Genomic DNA, 20,214 nt, shown 5'->3' with positions numbered 1-20,214 from the left:
TACGTCACTCATTAGTGCCACAATTATAACCTTTTTGGCTGTGGTTGATGAAGAAATTTGGACAAAAAAGCAAGTGAATGTTTGGGGTTATTTCAATGCTTTCTTTAAGCAAAGTATCGAGAATCAAAGCCTAATAAAGGACTTTTTAGTAAGAAACAAGAATGCTTACTTTTATAATGGTTTTTATTTTGACCAGGTATCACATTCTTCAGGAAAGTTTAATTAAACTGGTAGAAGCTTCAAATGACCAATCCCACAACATGGATAGATGGCTCAGCAAATTGGAAGCTTCTAGCTGGCTGACCCATGTTAAAGAAATATTAACCACTGCTTGTCTGGCTGCACAGTGTATAGACAGGTAAGGAGTTGTACGAAATGGTTGGTCCTTTCCTGTTACCTTTCACAGCCTGCATCAGTTCATTATTCGAGCTATTTGTTAACCTCATTCACCTGTTTCACAAAACGTTTTGTGTAAATTTTTATGCCTCACTGGATAGCACATTTGAAATCAAGCTATTCCTGAATCATCGCAAGTGAAAACATTTTAAAAGTGTGAAGAATTTTCCATTTACCTGTCATCTGGGCCAGGTTGACAACAATGATCAGGATTCGTACTCAACAAGAATTGCTATATATTACAAATAATTAGATTCTCAACACAGATAAACAGTTATGAACCATCAACAAATAATTCTGTTGATCTCTAACTCCTTTATAAAATCCCCTTTACACAGAGACATGGAATTGGAAAACAAAACACTGGTGTTATAGGTGGTGGGAAAGACTTGGAAGGCAGTTCAAGGTCCCAATAGACAAGATTCACTTATGTGGTGCTTCTGGCTTTTCAGGATACATGATTCCATGATCATTATCCTCCTCCTCCTCTTCTAGCTATTTTCACTTGCTTACAGGGCTGTATAGCAGGTTCATGCTTGTAAATCCTCTGATTTACTAGTTATGAGCCCAACTTATAAGCTGAAGGAAAAATAAACTGGCTATCTTCAGGTTTTAGTTATTTTTTTTACTACAGAAGACAGAGATGGCTCTGTCCTTTCAGAGGTGCCGTGGCTTCTCTGTAATCTCCCTAGCCTCGAACTGTTCAAGTAGCTGGGAGCAATTCACGTAGTTGGTCGGCAGAAGGCATCTGGTCACCACTCCACAGACCAATCAGCTACTTGTTGCCAGTCAAAGCTCCATGCTGATCACTTGGCTCCTGCTTGTCTGCAAACCAGATTTCCACTGTTGCTTAAATAAGCATCTTCACCAACAGCACATAAAATGAGCACCAATTTAATTTTTGGGGGCGGGGGGAGGGAAGAGTTGCAGCAATCTTTGATTTTTAAAGGTCTTTTTTCCCATCTTAGTCCACAGTCAAAAATACAGAAAATTAAAATGACACAGTCTACAACTTTGTTTCCTTCAAACATTGTCTATATTGAAAACAGAGTTGGATCATTGATATGTTAGTGGAGCCATATTCAGGTAATGTATTCTTGATTGCAACAGTTTGCTACTTTTATTCAAGTTTTTTGTTAAAGATTTTTTTGCCAATAACCTCACCTGTGTGGTAAAAACTTTCTTCTACTGGAAATAGTAAATAAGAATAAATCAAGTCAGTTGTGATTTTGAGCCCCTTTACTAAAACTCCTCTAAACCTTCTCGCCTTTAAGGAAAGCAACTCCAGCTGGTCCAATTCTACTCAGTTTGTTCTGTTCCTTCTGTAAGGCTTTGGTGTCCTTCCTGAAGTATAATAAGCCAAATTGAACGCAGTACTTTAGTTGAAGCCTGTTGGGGCAGAATGACTAAATGAAGTCCATTTGTAACATATTGATGTTACATTGGTGGGGAGGAAAAAAGCCTCTGAGGATCTAAAGGTTTCTTCACTGAACAAAGGAAAGACATTAATCTTTGTACATCACTTTTCAGCTAGACTTGGTGTTTACAAGCCAATTGCAAACCGATAGTGTTATTGATTTGATTACATTCACATTCTATCAGGTCAATCATTTGACTGCATGATCAGTTGACATACAGTTATAGGTGTTGCCATAATCTGAGGATGTTGACCAGGCACCCTTATCACCTATCTTTGCACTTTCACAATGCATTTTATTCAACAGCATTCCAATGCTGACTTTTGCACCTGATATTTAATCCTCTCTGCTAACAGCTGGGGACTTCTCCCTACTCTCTCAGGCCATAATTCAATTAAATCCCTTCATGTCTTTTAGAACATAAAACAGTACAGGCCCTTTGGCCCCCGATGTTGTGCCGGACTTTTATCCTACTCTAAGATCAGACTTAATTACAGACCCTTCATTTAACCAACTTTCATGTGCCTATCCAAGAATCATTTAAACGTCCTTAATGTGTCTGACCCTCCTACCATTGCTGACAGTGCATTCCACACACCCACCACTCTGTGCAAATAACCTACCTCTGACATCTCTCCTAAGTGTTCTTCCACTTACCTTAAAATTATGTTCCCTCATGATGGACATTTCCGCCATGGGAAAAAGTCTCTGTCGATCCACTTTTATCGTGTGTCTCAGCATCAAGTCACCTCTCATCCTTCACTCCAATGAGAAAGGCCCTAGCTCCCTCAACTTTTCTTCGTAAGACATGCCCCCCAGTCCAGCATCCTGGTAAATCTCCTCTGCATCCTTTCTAAAGCTTCCACATCTTTTCTATAATGAGGTGACAAGAACTGAACACAATATTCCAAGTGTGGTCTAACCAGAACTCTATAGGGTTGTAGCATAATCTCGTGGCCCTTAACTTCAATCTTCCTGCTAAAGAGAGCAAACATCGTCTTAACAACCCTATCAACCTGGGTGGCAACTTTGAAGGACCTATGGATGTAGATTCTAAGATCCCTCTATTCCTCCCCACTGCCTTTAATCCTATATTCTGCATTCAAATTTGACCTTTCAAGTTAAATAACTTCACACTTTTCTAGATTGAACTCCATCTGCTACTTATTAGCCCAGTTCTGCATCTTGTCCCAGAACCAATCCCTGCGAAAAACCTTTGGTCACCGAGCTCCAGGCTGAATACTTTCCATCAACTACCACCCTCTGTATTTTATGGGCCAGCCAACTTTGTATCCAGACAGGCAGGTTTCCCTGTATCCCATGCCTCCTTACTTTCTGAATGAGCCTACCATGGGGAATCTTATCAAACCCCTTTCTAAAATCCATTACACCACATCCACTGTTCTACCTTTATCAATGTGTTTTGTCACATCCTCAAATAATTCACTAAGGTTTGTGAGGCATGATCTGCCCCTCACAAAGTCATGCTGTGGTTTTCCAAGTAATCGTAAATCCCATCTCTCAGAATCCTCTCCAATACTTTGTCCACCACAGACTCAAGAGTAACTGGTCTGTAATTCAGAGGACTTTTGCATCTAAACCTTCATTGTTTATTTATGTGTATGTGATTACAATCTTCTAACGGATCTTATCTGATATGAGTTGAGCTTTTCCCCTTCTTCTGTCCAATATGAAAACACAAATTTTGAATTGGCTTGCAAGAGGGGCTTCTATCTGTGCTTTTCAAGGATGGTTCTAATGAAAACTGTCTCTCTGCGTAAGCAATGTCTACATCTTTGTTGCTTCTTAGTAAGATCTTGTGTGATTTTCTTTTTTAACAAGATGCTTTGTTTTCTGGTTGCAGTAAATATGAAGGCCACGATTTTCACTGTGTAAATGATTGCCTCCACTAATAATCTTTGACCATTTTTATGTCAACTAAAAGACACAGGCTGCTATCATTTGTTAACTAAGAACAATAGACAGCCTTCACACTTGTAAAGGGAAGTGAAGAATAAGAGTGGAATATAAGAATAATGAGGGAGATGTTTATGCCTAGGAAGGAATATAAAGTGGCTGTTATAAACTTTCAGAATGACGGTAGTATCCTTATTTAAATTTATTCTTTAGTTTCTTCATTTTTTTGCATTAATAATGCCTAGCCAACACCTAACAAAAACAAGTGTCGCAGACCTCCTTGCTTTTGTATTCTTTGCCCCCTAAAGCAAAGGATCTCCTATGCTATTTTTAAGCAACCTCCTTAAATTGTCTTTCTACCTTTACATCTCTACATTGGCTTCTAATTGGCCATTTTGTTTACCTAATAGCTTAATACAAGTCCTTCACCACGAAATAAACTCTTTGTCTTTTATTGCCTTTTTTATACTGCATGTTATTAATGAAATGCCACAGTGATCCATGCTGGGGCTCACTTAATTAGGATCTATATAAAATAGAACCATAGAATCATTACAGCACTGAAATAGTCCATTAGACCCATCTTGTCTGTACTGCTTCTGCTAAGAACCAATTCACAGTTTGTACCCTCTTCCCCACATCCTGCACATTTTTCACTTCAGATATTCAAGGCAATTAGAAAGCTTAGGAATAACTGTGGCATAGAAGGCACCCACTCTGCCCATCATGTCTATGCTGAGTGGAAACTGTATCATTTGTCCTGATCTCAATTTTGAATACTTGATCCATATCAGTGGAGGTTAAAGGACTTCAGATGCAAAATCAGACACCTTTTAAAACAGTCAGAGGATGTTCCCTCAGCTGATAGCTAGGATGGAGGAAATGTTGGATGGGCACAAAAGATTTACAAGGATGGAGGGTTTGAGTTATAGGGAGATGCTGAAATGGCTGGGGCTGTTCTTTTTCCCCTGGAGTGTCGGAGCATGGCTAGAATACAGCCTACCTGTAAGGACAAAATATGTAAACCATTGTGCAGAAATACTGATGATTGTCCTGAAGTACTGTTGCAGAACTGATTTTTAAAGTTGTGAATTGGATAAACAGTTGACATTGTTTATGACGAGCTGCTCAGTAGAGCTGCTTGAGTCACTCAGTATTTAACCACAAAGCTAAAAAGAGTGGCAAAAATAACATAACCAATGAAAATTATCTAGGAACTGGGGAAGCATGAGGAAGCATTTCTTATTCATTCCTGGGATATAGATCATGATTAACAAAAACAGTAAATGTGTGAACTTCTCACCCGGACAGACAGCACCTGTTCAGATTGGATTGGAGCCCCAAAATCTTTCAGTCTTCCGAACCAGGAAACTTCATAACAGAAGCAGTTTAATAACTCTTGCAGGTAGCAGCAGAGTGAAATGTTATGGAAACCACAATGACAGCAACTGCCACATTGCATGTTTTAAAGGTCTCAATGCAACTTCTGTGCTCTGCATGAATAGGGTAAATAAGGTATTGGAGTTATAGGTAGCAGGTGGGGGTCTGGGATGTGAGAGCAGGGCTTGTTGGAGTGGAGATGGGACGCAGGTAATCTAGCAGCGTGAGGGCAGGCATTCATCAGGTGGGGTGGAACTCAGCAGGTGGTCAGTGCTAGTTGGGTGGACATGGTGCAAGAGGGTGATCAAGGACTTAACAATGTGAGGCAAGTGGAAGGTCCCTTTGGTTAAGGGCTTGTGTATCTGGGATTTGTTAAAAGGGCTTGTCCAAGGCGTATTTAGGCTGCCTATTGCTGCAAGATTATTGGGAGCAAGACATATAACGGATGTTGGTGGCAGAGCTGGTGCACTTTGGGGAAGACCTTTGTGGATACATATTTAGGGTGATATAGCAAAGTTGTGGGGCATATGTTGGGGCTGAGGGATGGGAGTAGGCAAATGACCGTAAGACCTCTGTGGCCTTCATCTGGCATAACAGGGCAGAGCTTATTGGAAGAGGGAAGTTGAAGGTGTCACGTGTTATGCAGGCTGTTGGGGACAGGGTGACATCCTATTCTTTAAGGGTAAAGGGCATTTGGCAAGAGGACAGGTGAGGACTGGATAGCATGCATCAGAGGTGATGGGATGTGGCTGTGTCAGGCGCGTGCAGTCAGGACAGGGGAATGGGTGTCTGATCTATGAGGGTGTGTGTAAGGTGAGGAAGAGGTTGGTGCATTTTGGACAAAGGGTATCTGGAGTGAGAGGTATAGATGGAATACCAGCAGGCATAATGCTAAAGAAATCAGGTATGTGTCTGGTGTCAGAGGCAATGATGACAGAGTACGTGGTGGCATGTTAAGTGAGGTTGTGTGACTAGAGATAGAGGCCAAGAGCTGGAGGTTGTGCAGTGAGACTCATAGGATAGTAAGGGGTGCATCTGGGGTATGAGTGGAGTCGTCATGCTTGGGAAGGAGCCAAAGGGTCAGGGTGTGGTGGTCAGGTAGATGTGTGTATGATTGTAAAAAAGCATATACAGATGTTAGGAGTTGGGTTTCATGGGGGAGCATTTCAGAGGAATGCCAGTCTTCGGGGTGGGAGGATTGATACAAGGGGCCATGGCATGTCAAGGGTTGGACATGATTGGAAAAAATATCAGGTGAAGATAGAGGTGAAGACATAATATGGACATTTGTTTGGCTTTGGAGTGGATAGATGGATAGAGGTGGGAAAAGGGGTCAGGTTTTGAGAGCAGGGAGAGGTTATCAGGTGATGGAAAGGGCAACTGATTGAAGGATATTGTCAGGTGGAGATGGGAGAGGAGTTGGATATCAGGAAGTAGGTGGGGTTAATGGGATTGTTTGATTTTTTTTGGGAAGGTGGACAGTGAGATGAGGCAGGGAGTGTGTCGATTGTCAGGACATGCAGGTGTAGCAACAAGGCAGGGAGAGGGTGTGTTAAGTAATTTAGCAATAGCAGAGTTGGGATATGATGACCAAGGTTGTAGGGAAAGAGTGGTATCAGGGTGAGCAGCCAGACATTCAGGAATATTGGGCTTTGGGTTGGAGATAGAAGGACTGGATGTCATTTATGGGAGAGTAGTGTCAAGCAACAGTGGTCATTGGGCAAAAATGGCAAGGGATGTTGGGATGGGGGTGATGTCATGAGTTGGGGTGTGCAGCAATTTATGTCTGATGCGGAAGGAGATGTGTGATGGTTGGGTGGCTGATTCCAGTGAAGTGTGTGCTTGGTGCTGTCTACAAGGTGACAGGTTCGGGTGTCTGCACCCATGTAGAAAAAGGAATTTTTGGGTTTCAGCAAGGAGATAATCGGTGTGAGTGATTGAGGAGGGTTCCTGATGCTGCTTAATTACCTTTTGGAAATTTCAACTTGGTGTGAAATATTGCATTATCACTGTTGGGAGCCTACAATGTTTGGGCTTTGCACATTACTCTGAGGAACTCCTGCACCAATGTCTTGAGACTGAGTTGGCAATCAAAAAACACCACCACCACCATTGTACTACTTTTTGAATCCCATGCAGCATTACAGAGTCTTCTCCTAATTCTCATTTAATTTTAATTTTGCTGGGACTCCTGGATATTCATGAACAATTACATTCACCTTACCTCTTAAGTTTGGTTCTTTTGACAATATTTGGACCAGGGCTGTCATGAGGTTTGGAACTGAGTGATCCTTTTAGATCTCAAACTGAGTATCAGTAAGCAAGTTGACTCTGAGCAAATGCCACTTGATAAAACTAATGACACTTCCTCCCTCATTTAGCTGATGACTGAGAGTAGGCTAATGGAGCAGTGTTTCGCCAGATTGGATTTGTCCTGTTTATTTTTGTTAGGACACCACAACCTGGGCAATCACCACATTGGTTGGCTGCCATTGCTTTGGCTGTACTTAAAACAACTGATTTTTGGCTTACCTCGATCAGGAGCACAGATCATTCAGACTGTTGCTGAAAAGTTGATGGTTCTGTTGCTTTTGTATTATCTCATGTTTTCAGCTCTTGCTTGATATCATGTAGAGTGAATTGAGTTGGCTTAAATTTGGCCTCTGATACAGGGTACTTCTGAGGTTAGTTGAATGCTTCAGCTTTGTGATTTACATTGATATGCTGGGCTCCTCCATCATTAAGGATAGGGATATTTACGGAGCCTCCACCTCCTGATAGTTGTTTATTTGCCGCTTCTTTGGTTATTTATCATATAAGCAGTCCTTTGTTATAGCTTCATTAGTTTAATACCTCATCATTGGGTATGCCTGGTGCTGCTGTATATTCCTCATTGAAGTCAGGTTGATTCCCTGGCTTACTGGTAAAGGTAGAGTGAGGTATTTGATAAACTGTGATGTTACAAATTTTGGTTGAATACAGATCTGCTGGTGGCCCAGAGTACTTCATGGATGCTGAATGTTTTGAATTGCTGGAACTATTCTAAATTCATTCTATTTAACATGGTAATGCCATACAGCACAACAGAGGTTACCTTCAATTTGCATTCTGGACAATTGTTTTAGTAAAGAACCAAGGGTGTAGGTAGGCCAATTTCTAAAGAAGGCAATGGTGATGAAAATTATGTGATGTATTTGGTGAGGTCACATTTGGAGTCCTGCGCACAGTTCTGGGCATCCAGCTATAGGAAGGATGTTATTAGACTGGAAAGAGTTCAAAAGTCATTGATAAGGATGTTACCTGAACTGGAAAGTTTAAGTTATAAGGAGAGGCGGGAAAGACCAGAGCTTTTTTCCCTGGACCCTCAGAGGTTGAAGAGTTAAAAACCTTTTTAGAGGTATCTAAGATCAGGAGAGGCAGAGATAAGGTGAATAGCAAAGATCTTTTCCCTAAGGTAGGAGAATCCAAAGCGAGAGGGCATAGGTGAGTGATTTAAAACGAACCTTGGGCAATTTTTTCACACAGCGGGTGGTGCTTACATGGAACGAGCTGCCAGAGGAAGTGGTCGAGGCAGGTACAGTTACAACAGAGAACGGTATGTGAAAAGGAAAGGTTTAAAGGGATGTGGGCCAAAAGTAACCAAATGAGACGAATTCAGTTTAGGAAACCTGATCAGTGTGGGTGAGTTGGGCCACAGGGTCTGTTTTTGTGCTGTATGACACAACTCCATTTCCTGAATACGTGTTCTCTAAGCTGAACACTTGCCTTGATATTAAAACAAGCCAAAGAGCACAAGAGATATAAAAATGAACCTTACTGCACTATATTTCACCCAGTTTTCCCAGGTATTGCAGCTGCTTAATACTGTAAGTTGATATCCAAACATGAAAAGGCTGAAATCTGCTGTGTGGCAACAAAACAAAAATTATATAACTTGGTTGTTGGGTTTAAATTCTTTGGGTTTAAATATTCGTGTTACGCTTTAAAGGTTTGAAGTGTGCAAACATATTCAACTATCCATGCCCATCTCTCCCCTCCCAGGCGTGCTCAGCTCCAAAACCTGAGGGGGTAGAATATGCTATGGGGTATTACCTTACACATACTTTGGTTATATAACAGTTAAATTTAGGTCAAGGAAAATGCATATTCACAGACTGTCAAATATTATTCAGCTGGTCACTTGCCACATAAGCTGTTAGCACTGGGTTTCTTCCTGAATCAGTTACGAGTGGTTGATTTTTTTTTCTCCCAGAGACAGTTGTATAAATTCAGATTTCATCTATCAGAACCTTCCACTTAAAGTGATGTGGCCTTTTAATCTTTTTGAACATGCAATTTCAAGAGAGACTTCAGAGGAAGAAAGAAAGAAAACGATTGGTCTGTGGCAAATCATATTGTTGAGAACCAATGTTTTGTTCTACCTACAAACTGTATCATGAGATCTCTTTGATAATACTGCAGACTGTCTGCATTTCAGAAAAGATTAGTGTATTTGAAAAATGCACCACTGTTGCTACTTTTGCTTTTTGAAAAGAACCAAGTATATGCCTGTCCAATAGGTATTTTAGAAAACACATCTTTATACTAATAGTGCAAATTATACCTTTTCTAACATGTATTCACAGTGTTTATACTTTTGTTCCTGTTTCAGGGAAGGTGCATCTGTACTGGTTCATGGTGGTGAAGGGGTTGACTCCACTTTACAAGTCACTTCTCTTGCCCACATTATTCTAGATCCACAATGCAGAACGATTAATGGTTTTGAGGCCTTGATTGAACGTGAGTGGTTACAGGTTAGTAATTAAAACTAGATGACTTTCTTTTTGGCTATGTGGCTAACAACATTATTCATTGTGAAAAGTGTTGATAAGAATCCTGAATTCATTTGTGATATTATTTCTATTGATTGAGTGTAATTCAGGAAATTTAAAAATAAAGCTTAAATGCAGCCATCATAAATGAGCTCTTAGGTTCAAGCTGGTGTGGTCTAACTCCATGATTTTTTTTTGGAAGAATTAAATTTGGAGGCCACATTAATATAGACAAGTTGTCAGAGCTGTGCAAGTTAGCAACACTCGCTGATAATTTGGCTTCGGCTTTTCACCTCCAGGCAGAAATATAACACACCACATGTTGCTGGGATTAGAGACGAAGATGAAAAGCTGGTCTATCTCCACATCAATAACTGTGCATAACTGATCTCCCAATTGATTTGTTTTTTTTGGTTTTGGAGTAGTTTTCCAGTGATACAACAGTAAAAGTAAAATGATTGCAGTTGTTTCACGTTGAGCCATTGTGCGGGAATCTTGTATCATAAAGATTTTGAAGTGAGATGATTTAGGAGATTCTGTGTAAGGCTAAATTTATTGTAGTTAATAATTTCATTAAGGCAATCTAGAATTCTGCTTGTTTTTGAGGCTAATGGTAAGTTCAATCAATTTTTAAAGTGGACACCAGTTGCTCCATATCATGGTCACTTCTGACTTTTTAAAGATGTTATTGCCTGTCACCTACTTACTCCTCTCTTGGGGAAATTTTATTCACATTTGGTTTATTTGTTCCAGGCTGGTCATCCATTCCAGCAGCGATGTGCTCAGTCAGCCTATTCCAATTCTAAGCAGAAGAATGAAGCTCCTACATTTCTCCTCTTCCTGGATTGCTGTTGGCAGATCCAGCGCCAGTTCCCATGCTCTTTTGAATTTAATGAACAGTTTCTAATAGTGTTGTTTGAACATGCTTATGCCTCCCAATTTGGAACGTTCTTGGGCAACAATGAAAATGAAAGGTTTGTAATGCTGCCTAGATCGTTAGAAAGAGAATTTTGTTTTGTTGCTCTTGTGTGGGCTTGGGGATTCAATATTGAAGCCAGGATAATTACTTTTTATTCTGCATAACCTTTTGTTCTTTCCTGGAGTCACTTTTTCTTCGACCATGAAAGCCGGAAAGTTCATCTTTTTCTGTATTGATGATTAAACTATTAATATGTTTATTTAGCTTGAGCTCATCTTTTTCTTGCAAGTCCTGTTGAAACTCATTGGTTATGTTTAGATTCACTAGTTATCATCCAGTGGTGAGATTGAATTTGTAATCATTGTCAGTAGGGCAGGCAGAGATTGATTATCTTTTAAAATCTGAGACTGTAAGCAGTGTTGTGATGTTACTACTGGACAAGTCAAATCCCAAATTGAAATCTGGCTATAATAGATCATATTTTTCAGAATTTAATGTGGCAATCTTTCACTGAAGCATAAATACACAAGGCTCCACATTTAGTTTTAACAGTAAATCAGAAGATTATCCCATTAGAAATAAAAATAAATAAATACAAACTATCTAAATACAAACTTGAAAGGGTTCAGAAAAGATTTACAAGGATTTTGCCAGGGTTGGAGGGTTTGAGCTACAGGGAGAGACTGTTTTCCTTGGAGTGTTGAAGGTTGAGGGTTGACCTTAGAGATGTTTATAAAATCATGAGGGACATGGAACGGATAAATAGACAAGGTCTTTTTCCCTGAGTTGGGGGGAGTCTAGAACTAGAGGGCATAGGTTTAGGGTGAGAGGGGAAAGTCTAAAAGGGACCTAAGGGGCAATTTTTTCATACAAAGGGTCATGCCAGAGGAAGTGGTGGAGGCATTTAAAAGGCATCTGGATGGTTTTATGAAAAGGAAGGGTTTAGAGAGATATGGGCCAAGTACTGGCAAATAAGATTAGATTAATTTGGGAAATCTGGTGTGCATTGACAAGTTGGACCAAAGGATCTGTTTCTGTGCTGTACCTCTCTATAACAGTTTGAAACATTTTGCAATAAAGTGCCAACTACTCTCGAGCACCACAACTCTAAGGTAACACAAAAATACATTTTCCTTCCCTGCTTAATCTGTTGTTTTGACATCACTGCTTTTTCCTCAGTTCCTGCCCTGTGAGCTGTGAAGTCTTTTCTTGAATCCTTGTACCTCCTATATCATGAATCTTCATGAGATCTTAAGCATTCTCAGTTTGAGATAACCAATGCAGATTTCTAACCAAACAATCTTGATCTGAAAGTTTTCACAAACTGAAACCCTTGGCAAGGTAATCTACTTCCTTAACTGCTCTGAGCAAGCTCCTCTTTCTAGGGAAAGACTATTCATGCATGGAGCTTCAGTGATGTCTCCTTCAAACTGAAGTCAGCAGTTTTTAACTAAATGATTAAACAGACTTGTTCCTTGTAGTTTCTGCTAACCTGATGTCATAATTTTTGTTTCTCCTGCAATGTATTTCAACATTGTATGTAAACTTGCTGTCTGAGTAGAAGGTTCATTTTGAGACATTTCGTGTCATACGAGGTAACCTCATCATTGAGCCTCCAGTGAAGCACTGGTGTTAGTGATCCGCTTTCTATTTGTGTTTCAGTTTCCTTGGGTTGGTGATGTCATTTCCTCTTCTTTTTCTCAGAGGGTGGTAAATGGGGTCCAAGTCAATGTGTTTGTTGATAGCATTCCGGTTGCAATGCCATTCATCTGGGAATTCTCGTGGGTGTCTCTGTTTGGCTTGTCCTAGGATGGATGTGTTGTCCCAGTTAAAGTTGTGTCCTTCCTCATCTTTATGTAAGGATACTAGTGAGAGTGGGTTGTGTCTTTTTGTGACTATTTGATGTTCATATATCCTGGTGGCTAGTTTTCTGCCTGTTTGTCCAATGTAGTGTGTGTTACAGTTCTTGCACGATATTTTGTAAATGACATTAGTTTTGCTTGTCTGTATACGGTCTTTCAAGTTCATTAGCTGCTGTTTTAGTGTGTTGATGGTTGAATGTCGAGGGTTTCTGGACATGTTTTGTCTGCTTATTTGGGTTTGTTGCTGAGAAATTGGCGGACTATGTTCATTGAGTATCAGTTTTTGAATGCGCTGTATAGATGATTTTCTTCTGCTCTTCGTAGTTCCTCTGTGCACCTATACAGTGTATTCAAAAAGAATGGGTACCCAATGAACACAGTCTGCCAATTTCACAGCAACAAACCCAAATAGGCAGACAAAACACGCCCAGAAACCCAAGCCACTCTCCCCCTACATCAAAAACATCTCAGAAATGATTGCCAGACTACTCAGACCTCTTAGCACCATGGTAGCCCACAAACCCATCAACACATTAAAATAGCAGCTAATGAGCTTGAAAGACCCTGTACAGACAACAAGCAAAAGTACTGTTATTTACAAATTACCGTGCAAGAACTGTAACAAACTACATTGGACAAACAGGCAGAAAACTAACCACCAAGATACTTGAACATCAGCTCGCCACAAAAAGCCATGACCCATGCCCACTAGTATCTTTTCATACAGATGAGGAAGGACACCATTTCGACTGGGACAACACATTCATCCTAGGACAAGCCAAACAGAAACACACATGAGAATTCCTAGGAGCATGGCATTCCAACCGGAACTCTATCAACAAACACATTGACTTGGATCCCATTTACCACCCTCTGAGAAAATGACATCACCAACCCAAGGAAACCTAAATACATAAATAGAAAGCGGGTCACTAATCCCAGTGCTTCACTGGAGACTCACTGATGATGCTACTTAATACGGTGACAAAACATCTGAAAACAAACTTTCCAGCTCAGTGAGCAAACTTACACCCAGAACTTTAATATTCTCAAAACTCTTATTTAAACATTCATGAATACTCCAGGAAGCCTTCAATCATATGCCCTCTAACACGTAATGGTTTAAAACCGTGGTTCCTCAAAATGTGGCCGAGTTAATTATGAAACCCTATCTCAAAAATAGCTCAACTCGTTTACCATTGGTTTTAAAAAGTATACTTTTATACATATAAATCTCATACTACTCAAGTGACGTTCATGAATTTCTAAAAATATCTAAGTTGACATTCATGTGTTCATGTGTTATAAATGACAGTGGTGGTCAGTAGTTTTGAATTTGAAAAAAACACATTGCTCATTTCGAAGTATGAGAGTCTTGTTAATTGTTCTTGAAAGTGATGATAAGACAAGTTCTTGAATTGCTGCACTCCATGTGGGGAAACTACTTCCATGGTGTTAGGTAGAGACTGTCAGAGTATTTTCCCAACAAGAGTGAAAGATCAAATCACAGTTTTGTGTAGCTTGAGAGAAAATTGATGTATTTCCATCTGTTTGTTGTATATATGATATATGTGCATGCCTTTTATTGAGATGATTGAAGTTTAATGAGTTGGAATCAGTAGCACTGAACTACTGATTTCATTTTAGTAGCTCTCAGATTCAGAATCATTAAAAGTTTATTGAGTCACCATTTTTCTATAAAAGAATATATTGGGAAACCTCCAAATATAAGATCCAAAGAAAATCTGCACTTAATAGCAGTTAATTTGGGAAAAGATTGAGCAAATTCTACCATTTGGATATGTCTTATTTTGGAGTTCGTTACAAATATATAGTACTGTTTTAAAAGAAAGTGGTTTATTGGTTTCCAGCAGGGGGTGCAATTTTCTTAAGATTTGAACTTGTCTGCAAAATGAATCTTTTACAAGGTCATGTCTTGCCTTTGAATTTCACGTTTTTTAAACACCATGCTGTGTCATGAAATAAAATTACATTGAAGTTAACAAATATGATCTGAGAAACATTGTGGAGATGTGGCTGCACAATGACAATGATTGGGTCACTTATTATGGCATACAGGAGGAATAGGAAGCTGGATAAAGTTAGAGGGGTAATACAGCTAATCAAGGATAACATTGTTGCAATATTAAAAATCACACAACACCAGGTTATAGTCCAACAGGTATAATTGGAAGCACACTAGCTTTCGGAGCGACGCTCCTTCATCAGGTGATAGTGGAGGGCTCGATCGTAACACAGAATTTATAGCAAAAATTTACAGTGTGATGTAACTGAAATTATACATTGAAAAATTGATTGTCTGTTAAGCTTTTCATCTTTTAGAATACAGTGATAGTTTCACTTCTTTCCTGTGTAAATCACAAAACCTTTTTTTTAAAGTTGCATTCTCGGGTTAGCTGTTAACAATGGTGATAGCTAGACAATATGTTGAAGGTGTTGGCCCCCTGTGTTCTCTGTCTATGCCATGATGTTTAGATTGATTCTAATCTAAAAAGTGAGATAACAGAGTTTTACATAAATTCATGCAATTTTTGAGCTCAGAGTTCTACATGAATGTATGCAGTTTTTGAGCAAAGTAAAGAAGGATGGGTTAGTATATTTGCGGATGACATTAAGATTGGTAGAGTTGTGAATAGGAATGAAGAATGTTGTAGGTTACAGAGAGACCTAGATAAGCTGTAGAACTGTGCTTGAGGTTTCAAATGGAATTTAATGCAGACAAGTGTGAGGTGATTCAACTTGGAAGGAGTAAAAGGAGTGCAGAGTACTGGGCTAATGGTAAGATTCTTGGCAGTGTCGATGAGCAGAGAGATCTTGGTGCCCAGGTACATAGATCCTTGAAAATTCCCACCCAGGTTGAGAGGGTTGTTAAAAAGGCATATGGTGTGTTAGCTTTTTTTGGTACAGGGATTGAGTTTCAGAACCATGAGATCATGCTGCAACTGTACAAAACTGGTGCAGTCACATTTGGGTATTGCATACAGTTCTGGTCACCACGTTATTGGAAGGATGTGGAAGCTTTGGAAAGGGTTCAGAGGAGATTTACTGGAATGTTGCCTGGTATGGGGGGAAGGTCTTACGAGGAAAGGCTGACAGACTTGAGGTTGTCTTCATTAACGGGAATGTGGTTGAGAGGCGACTTAATAGAGACATACAAGATAATCAGAGGGTTAGATAGGTTGAACAGTGAGAGCCTTTTTCCTCTAGTGCTGTCTAGCACGACCGGACATAGCTTTAAATTGAGGGGTGATGGTTACAGGTCAAATGTCAGAGGTAGTCTCTTTATTCAGAGAATAGTAGGGATGTGAAAAGCACTGCCTGCAACAGTCATAGACTCGCCAACTTTAAAGGCATTTAAATGGTCATTGGATAGGCAGATGGACAAGAGTGGAATATTGTAGGTTAGATGGACTTCAGATTGGTTCCACGGGTCGGCGCAACATCGAGGACCAAAGGGCTTGTATTGCACTGTAATGTTCTATGTTTTAAAGGAATTAAGGGTTATGGTGAGAGGGCGGGTAAGTGGAGCTGAGTTCACGAGAAAGATCAGCCATGATCTTAATGAATGGCAGAGCAGGTCCAAGGGGCCAGATGGCCTACTGCTGTGATTATTATGTTTTTACAGTATGTTCTTCTGACAAGACTGCGAGAGAGGGAACTCAAGATTGGTGAGTTATTTCTGCTGTGATTTCTGGTCTCCTTCCTATCAGAAAGATGTTGTGAAACTTGAAAGGGTTCAGAAAAGATTTACAAGGATATTGTCAGGGTTGGAGGATTTGAGCAATAGGAAGAGGTTGAATAGGATAGGCTGTTTTCCCTGGAACGTCTGAGGCTGAGGGGTGACCTTTTAGAGGTTTACAAACTCACAAGGGGATGGATAGGGTAAATTGACAAAGTCTTTTCTCTGGGGTTGGGCAGTCCAGAACTTGAAGGCATAGATTTAGGGTGAGAGGGGAAAGATATAAAAGAGACCTAAGGGGCAACTTTTTCACTCAGAGGGTGGTACATGTATGGAATAAGCTGCCAGAGGAAGTGGTGGAGGCTGGTCCAATTGCAACATTTAAGTCATCTAGATGGGTATATGAGTAGGAAAGGTTTGGAGGCATATGTGCCAGGTGGGACTAGATTGGGTTGGGAAATCTGGTCGGCATGGACGAGTTGGACTGGAAGGGTCTGTTTCAGTGCTGTATATCTCTATGACTCTCAGATTGGTGGAAGGTCTGATAATTGGACAGATTATAAAAAATGGCAGAGAAGGATTAGATGGTTAACTGTGCGTGACACAAACAGAATTTGGCTAAGCATGACACCAAGAAGTCCTCATAACATTGGGATGAGTGAGAATGAAAGTTTCACTGTCTGAAATTGTACTGAGCTTAAAAGAAGATGCTTGTGTCCCAATCATATTCAGCTGCTTCATCAATTACATTCCCTCCATCATGGTTAGAAGTCAGGATATTGCAGAAACATGCAGTCAAGGCTAAATACAGATTTAGACAACCTCAGGCTTAGGCTGATGAATGGCAAGTAATATTCATGCAACATCGCTTCACAGTAATACAATCCTCAACAACTGAATCCCCTATCTTTACTATTTGGCGTTTGTCATTGACTAAAGCAACTAGAACATCCACTGATTGGAGTGGCCTCCAAAAAACTGAAGTTTCAAAAATAGATTAGTTTGTTAATTATGCAGTTATACCTGCAGTGCAACCAACACTCAAAGTTCAATATGCAGGAAAAAGTGTTCTTTCTTGATTGAAATGCCATCCTTTGAATTACACATTCATGTTCTGCACCCATTCATCGTGACTGCACCGACGTTCCATTATATTTTGAATATAATGAAACATTGGTAGGTTTATATTTTCATGATAATTGTCTTGATTTTTTTTGTGAACAATCGTAATCTAAAGTTATTTTTCATTATATTCTAGACGAAAACTGAAACTTCAACAGAAAACTGTATCTCTGTGGTCCTGGATGAATAGACCAAAAGAACTGGAGAAGTACTTCAACCCCCTATATGAAGCTAACAGCCTAGTTATCTGGCCTTCAGTGGCACCACAAAGTTTGCAGCTATGGGAAGGTGAGGAAAGGATTGTGTTCCTTTTTAACTAGAAATTCATTGGTAGTTAATGTTTTTCTTTATTTCTTTTAAAAGAGCATCACTTCCATGAAAATATTCAGTGATTATTTGCCAGCAAGCACTGTTTTGTTTCACAGGATTGTATCAATGTATTACTTGGATGATTATTTTTATGGAAATGCCTTATTGTACTTCCAGTAGATTTATTTTTAAGTTTATGACTATTATCCTAAATCTTGGATTTAGTGGGGCGATGCACAGGATTCATCTGATTAGAGAGAGTTTCAAGTGAGAGACACCTCCAGCAAACTGATAAATAAAAAAAGTGTTAGATAAAATACAGTACTATAGCTAGAACAATATCTATTTTTATTAAACTCCCATGATTGAGTCCGTTGGTTTTTAAAACGTAATTTTTTTGCTGTGGAACGTTGTATAGCTACATTCCATCTCCCAAACAAAAATAGTTTTTTTTGCTGAGGGCATTCTTCTGAAAAGTACACTGATAGCTTGAAGCATTTAATAAAGAAATAGCAACAATGAGTTGTTATAATGCAGTTCTCCAATCTTAGAATAGATCATAATGAGACATTTCGGAGTGTGTCCCTAAGCCCGTGTAATGCCCATCTTTTTTTTAATTCACTCATGGGATGTGGGCATTGCTGACCACATCCCTAGTCGGCCTTGAGAAGGTAGTGGTGTGCAGCTTTCTTGAACTGCTGCAATCCATGGTCTGTAGGTAGACCCACTATGCCATCAAGGAGGAATTCTATGATTTTGACCTAGCAACAGAGAAGGAACAAGTCAAGATGGTGATTGGAGGAGAATGTGAAGATGGTAGTGTTCCCAAGTATCTGCTGCCCTTGTCCAACTAGATGGAAGGAGTTGTGGGAAGATGCTGTCTCAGGAGTTTTGGCAGTTTTCTGCAGTGCATCTTGTAGGTGGTACACACTGCTGATATTGAGTATTAGCTGTGGAGAAAGTGGATGTTTGTGAATGTGATGCCAATCAGCAGACTGCTTTGTTCTGGATGGTGTTTCTTGAGTGTCGTTGGAGCTATTGGCAAATAGGGATTCTTCCATCTCATTCCTGCCTTGTGCTTTGTGGACAGGGTTTGGGGAGTTGGGAGGTGAAGTATTTGTTGCAGTATTCCTCGCTTCTGACCTGCTCATACAGCCACTATTTATGTGGCAAGTCAGGTTGAAGTTTTGGTCAATGTTTACTCCTAGTATGTTGTTCGTGGAAGAATTCAGTGATGGTAATGCCAAGGCGTGGTGGTTAGATTTTATTGTCTTTTATTGGAGATGGTCATTGCTTGGCATTTATGTGCTGAAAATGTTACTTGTCAGCCCAAGCTTGGATATTGTCCATGTCTTGTTGCACTTGATCATGGACTGCTTCAGTATCTGAAGAGTTGCAAATGGTGCTGAATATTTTACAATCATCAGAGAACATTCCCACTGCTGACCTTATGATGAAGCAGCTGAAGATAGTTGGGCCTTGGACACTATTTATAGCTGCTCCTGCAGAGATGTCTCGGACCTGACATGACTGACCTCCAACAACCACAAATATCTTGTGTGTCATGTGTGACTCCAACCAGTGAAGAGTTTGCACCCTGATTCGCATTGACTCCAGAGTTGCTAGGGATCTTTGATGTTGCACTAAGTCAAATGTGGCCATGATATCAAAGGCTGTTACTCTCACCTCACCTGTGGAATTCAGCTCTTTTGCCCATGTTTGAACCAAGGTTGTAATGAGGTCAGAAGCTGAAACTTGACAGAACCCAAACTGGGCGTCACTGAGGAGGTTATTGCTGAGCAGATGCAGCTTGGAAGCGCTATTGATGACCCCTTCCATAACTTGATTGCTGATCGAGCGCAGACTCTTGGTGCGGTAATTGGTCAAGATTTATTTGTCCTCATTTTTATGTACAGGACATAACTGGAGAATGTTTCCACATTGTTGTCTATATGCCACTGTTGCACAGAATCAGCTTAGCTGGGGTGCAGCAGGTTCTGGAGCACAAGGCTTCAGTGCTATTGCCAGAATGTTGTCAGGGCCCAAAGCTTTTGCATTATCCTGTGCTGCAAGCTGTGTTTGTTATCATGTGGAGTGAATAGAATTGACTGAAGAACTGCATCTTTTGATGCTAGAGTCAGTTGGAGGAGGATTGTTGCAAATGCATCAACATTATCTTTTACACTGATGCGTTGGGCTCTTCCATCATTGAGGATTTGGATATTTGTGGAACCACCTCTTCCAGTGAATTGTTTGGTTGTCCTCCACCGCTCACGACCAAAAATGGCAGGACTGCAGAGCTTCGATCTACTTGTCTGATCACTTATGCTGTTTGGTCGACATGAGATCCTGTTTGGTAGCTTAACCATGTTGACACGTC

General features: G+C 40.1%; 1 protein-coding gene across 2 annotated transcripts in view; it reads left to right on the top strand.

Annotated features, from left to right (window-relative positions):
- The window catches only part of mtmr9 (myotubularin related protein 9), a 75,395-nt gene that overhangs the window by 43,048 nt on the left and 12,133 nt on the right, over positions 1-20,214 (top strand). For both annotated transcript variants that reach the window (XM_087979805.1, XM_043682436.2), the window contains exons 6-9: positions 197-358; positions 9,763-9,904; positions 10,676-10,896; positions 17,662-17,813. In XM_087979805.1, coding sequence (XP_087835931.1) covers positions 197-358; positions 9,763-9,904; positions 10,676-10,896; positions 17,662-17,813 — 677 coding nt within the window. The remainder of the gene's footprint in view (positions 1-196; positions 359-9,762; positions 9,905-10,675; positions 10,897-17,661; positions 17,814-20,214) is intronic.

This window comes from Chiloscyllium plagiosum, unplaced genomic scaffold (genome assembly GCF_037043375.1).
Source record: "Chiloscyllium plagiosum isolate Xiang-an unplaced genomic scaffold, Cpla_swu_hap1 HiC_scaffold_3, whole genome shotgun sequence".
Lineage (NCBI taxonomy): Eukaryota > Metazoa > Chordata > Chondrichthyes > Orectolobiformes > Hemiscylliidae > Chiloscyllium > Chiloscyllium plagiosum.
The sequence above is the reverse complement of the archived record's forward strand: the minus strand, read 5'-3'. Positions and strand labels throughout refer to the sequence as shown.